The sequence below is a fragment of the Alexandromys fortis genome, unplaced genomic scaffold (genome assembly GCF_014885135.2).
Source record: "Alexandromys fortis isolate MF-2015 unplaced genomic scaffold, M_Fortis_MF-2015_v1.1 scaffold_161, whole genome shotgun sequence".
In the NCBI taxonomy this organism is placed as follows: Eukaryota; Metazoa; Chordata; class Mammalia; order Rodentia; family Cricetidae; genus Alexandromys; species Alexandromys fortis.
This window is the reverse complement of record NW_026068073.1, coordinates 724,809-734,176: the sequence shown is the minus strand read 5'-3', so window position 1 is coordinate 734,176 and position 9,368 is coordinate 724,809. Positions and strand designations below refer to the sequence as shown.

Below are 9,368 nucleotides of genomic sequence, written 5' to 3'. Positions count from 1 at the left end.
GGGAGGGGGAGATGAGTGGGGGGAGGGGGGGAAGGGTGGGGGGAGGGAGAGAGAAATGGGAGGCTGGGAGGAGTCGGAAACTTTTTTTTTTTCTCAATAAAAAATTAAAAAAAAAGAAGAAGAGTCCAGGGGCCCCGTGACCTCTGCCTCTCTGAGAACCAGGTCCATGCCAACCCCAGTGGCCAGGGAGGTCCATGTATCATGGACTACTACTGCCCTTGTTTGTCAGTTTGTCCCTCAAGATGATGCCTTGCTTAGACCCACTTCTGTCTCCTTTTATGAACCAGTCCCCAGTACTTGCCATGCACAGGGCTCCAGGGTTTGGCGCTTTGCTGATCGTCTGGAACAGTCCAGACAGATTCTTTTTACCCTTCAGGGTGCCCACTCATAAGCAGGGCCAGCAGTACCACCCACACCCACCACCTCTGCTCTAGTCCTTCCTGTGCAACGTGGATGACAGCCAGGAAGCCCATTGTCCGTGCGTGCGAGTTTCACTCATGTGCAGCAAGGATACACCCAGCATTTGGAATCCCTTGTTCTTGTTCTTTTAACAACACTGAAGATAGAACCTAGGGCTTTGTGCAGGCTAGCCAAGCACCCTGCGCACGGCAGGATTGCCACCCCGTACCCTCACTTTTCCCCCCACTTTTCTGTACGTCCTCTCTGGAACTGTCTTCTATCTCGGTAGCCACTGGTCCTGTGACCAGAGCTTCAGTGAAAACCAGTTCCCCAGCACAGACAGTGTTTACTCGGGGGTCTGGAGCCAGAATCACAGACAGGACGCACAGTGGCAGATACTGATATGGAATCCAGAGGTTTTGAGGAAGAGTGAACTAGGAGCTGTTTGGTGGGCACGAGGTCTAATGTTTTTATTTTTCTGAGACAGGGTTTCTCTGTGTAGCCCTGGCTATCCTGGAACTAGCTCTGTAGACCAAGCTGGCCTCAGACTCAGAAATTTACTGCCACTACTTCCAGAATGCTGGGATTATAAAGCCTGCGCCACCACTTAAAGGCTTTTATTGCTTGTTTTCTTTACTTTTACAAGGTAGGGTTTCTGTGCGTAAGTCTGACTGTCCTGGACTGGAACTCACTCTGTAGACCAGACTGGCCTTGAACTCAGAGATCCCACCTGCCTCAGCCTCCTCAGTGCTGGAATTAAAGGTGTGCGCCACCACTACCAGGTTTTTTTTTTTTTTTTAGATTAGGTCTCCTACACCCCAGACTGATTTCCAAACTGCCCAGTGGGTGAGGGTGACCATGAACTCTTGATCCTCTCCCAGATCTGCTGGGAGCTCAGGGATCAAAAAGTATGCTTCCTTGTACTGGGCTCAAAGTTCCAGATTTGCAAGATTAAAGTTTATCTTGGAATAGCTGCCAAGCAGAGCACTCCACCCTGGGCTGGAGTCAAAGGTCAGTGCTGAAGTGCTTGCTCCACATCGTGATGCTCCATTTCTGACAAAAAACCGAGCCAAATCCACCACTTGCTACAGAAATTCACTTAGGGGGGCTGGAGAAATGGCTCAGTGGTTAAAAACACTGCCTGCTCTTCCAAAGGTCCTGAGTTCAATTCCCAGCAACCATATGGTGGCTCACAACCATCTGTAAGGAGATCTGGTGCCCTCTTCTGGCCTGCAGGCACACATGCAAACAGAATGCTGACAATACTGTATACATAATAAATAAATAAATAACTCTCTAAAAAATAAGAAATTCACTTAGAAACTATTGCTGTGGGCATCTGAGCCTTTGTCATCTCCCTGCTCTCTGGCTCATCCCATTCCCGGAAGCATAACTTTGTCTTCCTTAATAAATTTATCATTTAAGGGGCTGGAGAGATGGCTCAGTGGTTAAGAGCATTGCCTGTTCTTCCAAAGGTCCTGAGTTCAATTCCCAGCAACCACATGGTGGCTCACAACCATCTGTAAAGAGGTCTGGCGCCCTCTTCTGGCCTTCAGGCATACAGACAGAATATTGTATACATAATAAATAAATAAATAAATATTTTTAAAAAATAAAAATAAATTTATCATAAAAAAATCAATTATGTGTATGTGTCTGCATGTGGGTATGCGCACATGAGCGCAGGCACCTTCAGGGCCCGCGGTATCAGATGCCCAGGGGCTGGCATGTCTGCTGGATGTGGTGCTTTGTGTGCTCTTGTGGGGACGTGGACGCAAGCATGCACAGCATAGCTCTGGAAGCAGAAGAAACTGCGTGTGTGTCCTCATTTTCTTTCAGAGAGGGCCTCTCATTGCCTGGACCTGCAAGTGGGCAGGCTGCTCGGAGGGACCTGCCTATCTCTGCCTCCCCTTCACCAGCACTGGTTATAGGCCGACACCACCTCACCTGGCTTATGTGGGTTCTGGGATTCTGAACTCAGTCCCATATATTTGCAAGGCAAAGGATTTTCTAACTGAACCATTCCCCTATTCCCTACATTTTTTTTTGTTGGTTTTTGTTGTTGTTGTTGTTTGTTTGTTTTTTGTTTCTCAAGACAGGGTTTCTCTGTGGTTTTGGAGCCTGTCCTGGAACTAGCTCTTGTAGACCAGGCTGGTCTTGAACTCACAGAGACCCGCCTGCCTCTGCCTCCCAAGTGCTGGGATTAGAGGCGTGCGCCACCACCACTGGCTCCCTACATTTTTTTTAAAAAATTGTAATTTGGGTATAGTTCGAGGCCAGCCTGGTCTACAAGAGCTAGTTCCAGGACAGGCTCCAAAAGCTACAGAGAGGGGCTGGAGAGATGGCTCAGAGGTTAAGAGCACTGGCTGCTCTTCCAGAGGTCCTGAGTTCAATTCCCAGCAACCACATGATGGTTCACAACCATCTGTAATGAGATCTGGCGCCCTCTTCTGGTGTGTGGGCATACATGGAAGCAGAATGTTGTACACATAATGAATAAATTAAAAAACAAAAAAAAACAAAACAAAAGCTACAGAGAACCCCTGTCTTAAAAAACTAAAGGCAGGGGGTGGGGTGGGGAGAATATAGAGGAAAAGAAAGAACAATGAGGAGAAAGACTTGGCCCTCTTCCATCTTAGATCCCAGGCTTAACAACAGGGAGGGGCAAGGTCTTTGGCCAGTCAGGATATGAAGGAGGCCTGGTAAGGCTCACAGAGCCCCACGGAAGATTAGACTTCCCATGGCATTTAGAGGACCGTCAGGACCTCTCATGTCAGCCTGGCTCTGGAACACTCTCCCCACCTTACCATGCAGTATGAAGAAGGTCTTGGGGTTGAATCTGTTGGGGTCCAATCCATCTAGCTCCTCCCATACCTCCTTCAACTGGGCTTGGCTGCCCTGTGGAGAAGAACAGCAGGAGCTTGTGACCAATGAGTTTGAGAGCCATTATATCGGGTCAGATAGTGCTATGGGCCCGGCTAGAACTACAATTCCTGGCAACCCTTGGAGCAGTTTCATATAGGTAGATGAACTTTTTGCCTCAAAGCCTCTTGGGAGTTGTAGTCCTGCATCTGCCTTTTTTTCTGCAAAGGAATTGGATATGGTAAAGCATATGTGAGGTTCTTACTGGGACATTGACTTTGGGGTGTTCCCGGTGTCTGCGCTGTTGCTCTTGTAGCTTCCTCTCGGCCTCCTTCCGCTGCTCCTCTCCCAGAGACTCCAGGTAACGTCTTCTCTCATGTTCCTTGAGCATCTCATAGCGTTTGAATTCTTCATGATGGGCAGCGTCATACTGGGCGAGGTCTCGGGTGGCCTGTGGAGAGACAAGAGGGTCATGCTCTCCCTGCCTCTCAGAAACCTGGCATCACTTCACTTTCTTGGTCCTCATGGTTGGTCCAACCCACAGCAACCCCTAGGCTGCTTTCCCAAAGTGATGATGTTCATGTAGTAGCAGCTTAGATGTGAACCTTCCACGTCCTCCACCAGCTCAGCACTTCAGTGATGAACAGGGGACGGCATGTGTGGTGGGCTTACTAGGGAAATGAGCCAGCCTGCAGTCTCAGCACTTGGGAGACTGAGGCAAGAGGATGGCAAATTCTAAGCCAGCCTGGGGCTACATATAAAGACACTGGCTCAAAACAAATCTTTTTTTTTTTTTTTTGAGACAGGGTTTGAGTGTCCTAGGACTAGCTCTGTAGATCAGGCTGCCCCTGAACCCACAGAGAACTGCCTTCCTCTGTCTCCAAGTGCTGGGATTAGGCGTGCGCCACCATCTCCTGGCTAAAACACATTTTATAAGACTAGGCATCCATGCTTTCTCAAGCTACTACGTTTGTAATAGGTCACTGTTGCGGCAAGCAGAAACTGACACAGACAGATGCTGTGAGGGCAGATGCACACCAGGTGGCTCTGCACCAAGGGACAGCTGTCGGTGCCAGCTACACCAGGAGGAAGTCTTAGGGCATCTAGTGGATAAGCCCGGGACGCTGCTGAGCACCTTAAAATGCTGAGAACAGATTCCATCAGGAGCCTAGTCCCCTGCTTTCACGTGGAGAACCAGGAGGGCGTGGAGCGCCGACCCAGACCCACAGCTCGACCCAGTTCCCCCCTCCTCCCCACTGCCCCACTGAGCATCCTGTACCGTGTGGAGCGCCGACCCAGACCCACAGCTCGACCCAGTCCCCCTCCTCCCCACCGAGCATCCCGTACCGTCTGGATCAGCAGCTCCAGGTCCCGAGCCTCAAATGTGTGCTGGTTCTGAGGGTCCAGGTGTTCAAACTGCTTGAGGAGGTTCAGGTGGTCCACCTGCAAGTCTGGGTAAGGGAAGATCAGGCAAAAGAACACCCACCATGGCTTCTCTGTCAGAACCCCTGAGTCGGGGCAGGAATGCAAAGGGCAAAGTCACAGAGGGCCAAGGAGGATGGCGCATGGGCCTGAGACAGTGGCTGGGACGTGTTGGAGTGAGCCCTCCACTGACTCTGATGCTTCAAATAACAAAAACCACGAGGACAGTCACGCCAGTCCAGGCTGGCCACTGCAGCCTGGTGCCACGCTTCGTGACCGGCTCCTGTTAGTTTGCTGCTGTGAGAGTGGGCACGTCTCATCCAGCTCGCCAGTCCTCAGCAAGCTGCTACCAAGCCTCGGCGGCAAGTGCCTTACGGGCTGAGTCATTTGCCGAGCCCCTAACCACCTGTTTAAAGCATACAGTTTGATGGCTTTAGTGTGTTCAAAGGCGCATATGAGCGCCACCACCAGTACTTTAGGACACTGCTGTCATGCCCAGTCCCTCAGCCAGCACCGTCTTTTCCCTCTCCACCACCAGCAGCCACGCATCCCCATCCCATCTCTGTGGATTTGCTCTTGGGAACATTTCGTGTGCCTTCTATGTCTGGCTTCGTACAGCACCCCATTTCTGCTGTTCTGCCTGCCAGCTTCTCTTACCTTTCTTAGGGCTAAGTTCCATGGTGTGGATCATGTCTTACTTATCCACCCCACAGCTGGTGGACATTGCCTTTAGCACATGTGTGTACAGGTGCATATCACAGAATTCATGTGAAGGTCAGAGGTCAACTATGTGGAGTGGTTCTCTCCTTCCCAGCATGTGATTCCAGGGTTCAAACTCAGTCATCAGGCTTGGGGGCATGCGCCTTTACCCATCTCACAGGCCCTTATACAGCTCAATAAAGATATTTAAAAGAAAAAGCAGCAATATGTAGTGGCCTACACTAGTACTCAAGAGGTAGATGAAGAAGATCAAGAGTCCAAGGCCATCCTTGGCTACATAGTAAGCTGAGGCTAGCCTGGCTGCATGAGACCTTGTCTCAGCAAGGCAAACTCGCACTTGGTGGTGGGGGCACCAGGCAGAGACAGGGAGATCTCTGTGAGTTCAAGGCCAGCCTGGTCTACAGAGTGAATTCCAGGACAAGCTCCCCACCCAGGACACAGCCATCCACCCACACTCACTGGGCTCCTGCTGTGCATCCATCTTGGCCTTGAGCAGCATCCTCAGCCTAGACACCTCCTGCCGCTTGAGCTCGTCCAGCTTGGTGCGCACGTGGTGGCTGACAAAGTCGAGCTCTCGGCTCAGCTTTCCACTCTTCCAGGAGAGGGAAGGGCGTGCCCCAGTCAGGCTGGTGCCGATAGGGAGTTTGCTGGGTAGCCCCCCTCTATAGCTAGACACTCAAATCCCCAAAGCTCGATTATGCTCTTGTCTTCCTTTATCGCAGGCTGCCCTGGTACCTGGAAGCCCACATGACCAGGATGCAGCCTGAGCTCGGCAGAGAGGCCCTGCTCACCTCAGACCCAACAGTACTGCCTGGGAGTGCCCACGAGTATGTCAGTCCTCAACCAGAGGACCATCAGTTCTGCCTTCCAATATTCAGAGGTGGTACATCCTTAAAGAGCATCTCCAGGCATCACCTCCGCCCTCACAGAGCACCAAGCCCATTGCTCTCTCTGGGCCTGACATGTCTGATATCACCTGGACTCTGTATTCCTCCACCAGAGCTGACCCTGGCCTCTCCTGCTCACAGCGCAGGGCTTGCCAGGATCTCTGCTAGGTACAAGCCTGCAGCACTACCTGCCCATCATCCCCAAGGGAACCGCCAGTAAACACCTGAAGACCAAGAAGGCGTCTTTTGCAACCCAGATCTGTTGTCTGGGATGCTCAAGACTGCCAACTTGACAAGATCTAGACTTATCTGGAGTTTCTAGACAGGGTAACTAAGGTGGGAGGCCACGCCCTAAGTGGCCATGGCACTATCCCACAAGCTGAGCTCCAGAGCTGAATAAAAAGCAGGAGGGTTTGCTTTGACTGTGGGTACAATACAGAACTGACCCATGCCTGTCTGTGAGTCTGTGAGGGATGGCATCTAAACTGTGGAAAGGGCAGTACTTCCCGACCTTGCTTTTGTCAAGTACTTCGATACAGCCACGCGAAACTAGCTAAGACAGAAGTCAATTAGATGAGGCAGAAAAGGACTCAAGGGCACCAGGGCTATCTCCATGGTAAACTGAGGTTCCATAGCTCGTGATTCATCTCTATGCTTTAACACATCTTTGGGGTCCCCAGATTCCTTCCCAGCTGTGGCCCCGAGAATTCCCTTGAGCACATCCTCCCCCATAGCCCATGCCTAGAGCACCTTGATGTCCTCGGCGTTGGCAGCTTGCAGCTTCTCCCGGAAGTGCCCGTCTGTCTCCAGCACATTAATAACCTCCTGGAGGTATCGGTGGTAGTACAGGCCTGTGTCCTGAGGGAGGGACAAGGGCAGACATAGCGACACCTGCCTATCCTTCTAAGTTCTTTCCCCAGCCAGGACCACAGCTCAGCTTCTAAGTTGGAGCTGATGTACCCGCCACACACAACTGGAGGCTGGCTTTAGTGGCGGAGGCCGGCTTTAGTGGCTGAGGACTCCAGAGCCGCCAGCCAGTCCAGTTCCAACCTCCTGGGAGGTGCTATGACGCACAAGATACGAAGACCACGTGGGGGAGCTTAAGAGATGGCTAAGGGGGGAAACACTTTCTGTGAGCGTGAGGACCTGAGTTAAAAGATCAGACAACTGGGCAATAGTGGCGCACACCTTTAATCCCTGTACTCAGGAGGCAGAGGCAGGCGGATCTCCGTGAGTTGGAGGCCAGCCTGGTCTACAAGAGCTAGTTCCAGGACAGCTAGGGCTCTTACACAGAGAAACCCTGTCTCAAAAAAAAAAAAAAAAAAAAAAAAAAAGAANAAAAAAAAAAAAAAAAAAAAAAAAAAAAAAAAAAAGAACAACAAAAACAAATGGCCAATCACTGGCAATTTAAGTTTTTTGTTTTTCTGTTTTTGTTTGGTTTAGTTTGGTTTTTTGAGACAGGGTTTCTCTGTGTAACATCCCTGACTGTCCGGAGCTCACTCTATAGACCAGGTGTGATGTGGGAAGGTCATTTGTCTATCTGTTGCTTTCATTGGTTAATTAATAAAGAGACTGCTTGGCCTGATAGGTCAGAACATAGGTGGGTGGAGTAGACAGAACAGAACGCTGGGAAGAAGGGAAGTGAGGGCAGATGCAATGCAGCAAGCAGCCAGATCAGACATGCTGAATCTTCCCCGGTAAACCACCACCTCCTCGTGGTGCACAACAGATTACTAGAAATGGGTTAATCAAGATATGAGAATTAGCCAAGAAGAGGCTAGAACTAATGGGCCAGGCAGTGTTTAAATGAATACAATTTGTGTGTTGTTATTTCGGGGCACAAGCTAGCCAGGCGGCCGGGAGCTGGGTGGCAGGAAGCGGCCCACCGCTCCTTCTCCAAGGTTGTCCTTAAACTCAGAGATCCACCTGCCTCTGCCTCGTGTGTGTGTGTGTGTGTGTGTGTGTGTGTGTGTGTCAGTGTGAGTGGAAATCAGAGAACACCTTGCACCTTGCAGCACTGATTCTCTCCTGCCAGCATTCAGGGCCCAGGGATTAGACGCAGCCAGACTTGGTAAGACAGTACCTTTAACCAACTGAGCAACTTATTGGCCTCATCATGTTTTTGGCAAACAGTTGTGGAATTAAATCTATGGATCTTCATGGTAGTTCATGTCTATTATAGTCTAGACAGTGAGTTTATTAAGCTTTGGATTTTTTTTAAATTTATTAAAGATTTCTGTCTCTTCCCCACCGCCGCCTCCCCTTTCCCTCCCCCTCCCCCAATGCTTTGGATATTTTATACTGAGCTGCTATCTTAATTCTGTCTCTGGTCATTTACAGTTGGTTTTTCTTCAGATGAGTCTAGACAGTGTAATGCCATCTAACCGGTGCCTGAAAGTCATTGTGAGTGGAACCCACTTCAGCTGTAAGTGGTCAGATCAACTCAACACTAACCTAACCTAAACAAGCCAACACTGAAATCTAAATGGTCTTAGGGTCTCAACTCTCCATGTGGAACGTTAGGCAGCCCAGGCAGGTTTAGGGGTCACGGCAGATAGAGCCCTCCTTCATAGTCAGCTTTACACATCCTTAACATTTAAAACAGTGTGTGAAGGGGAGGGTGGAGATGGCGGGGCTTTGCTGAGGACCAGTAAGGGAAGCTACTTCCTCCTGGTCTAAAGAATAGAATCTGGCTGAGCGGTGGTGGCGCACACCTTTAATCCCAGCATTCGGGAGGCAGAGGCAGGCGAATCTCTGGGAGTTCGAGGCCAGCCTGGTCTACAAGAGCTAGTTCTGGGACAGGCACCAAAGCTACAGAGAAACCCTGTCTCAAAAAAAAAACAAAAATAGAATAGAATCTGGATTCATCCTAAAGCCTAAAACATTGTATATTATTGTTCCCTCCTTTAAGAATCCACTCAATGCCGGGCGGTGGTGGCGCACGCCTTTAATCCCAGCACTTGGGAGGCAGAGGCAGGCGGATCTTTGTGAGTTCGAGACCAGCCTGGTCTACAAGAGCTAGTTCCAGGACAGGCTCCAAAACCACAGAGAAACCCTGTCTCGAAAAAGCAAAAAAAA

General features: G+C 50.3%; 1 protein-coding gene and 1 long non-coding RNA gene across 2 annotated transcripts in view; one reads left to right on the top strand and one right to left on the bottom strand.

Annotated features, from left to right (window-relative positions):
- The window catches only part of Nucb1 (nucleobindin 1), a 13,923-nt gene that overhangs the window by 2,957 nt on the left and 1,598 nt on the right, over window positions 1-9,368 (bottom strand). The window contains exons 2-6 of the mRNA XM_050121306.1: window positions 7,041-7,148; window positions 5,863-5,995; window positions 4,609-4,712; window positions 3,527-3,712; window positions 3,207-3,297 (exon numbers count right to left, since the gene is read on the bottom strand). Of these exons, the coding sequence (XP_049977263.1) occupies window positions 3,207-3,297; window positions 3,527-3,712; window positions 4,609-4,712; window positions 5,863-5,995; window positions 7,041-7,148 (622 nt within the window). The remainder of the gene's footprint in view (window positions 1-3,206; window positions 3,298-3,526; window positions 3,713-4,608; window positions 4,713-5,862; window positions 5,996-7,040; window positions 7,149-9,368) is intronic.
- On the top strand, window positions 1,192-2,531 carry LOC126488048 (uncharacterized). Its single transcript, XR_007588571.1, has 2 exons — window positions 1,192-1,554; window positions 1,875-2,531. It is a non-coding gene; the product is annotated as an uncharacterized lncRNA (long non-coding RNA).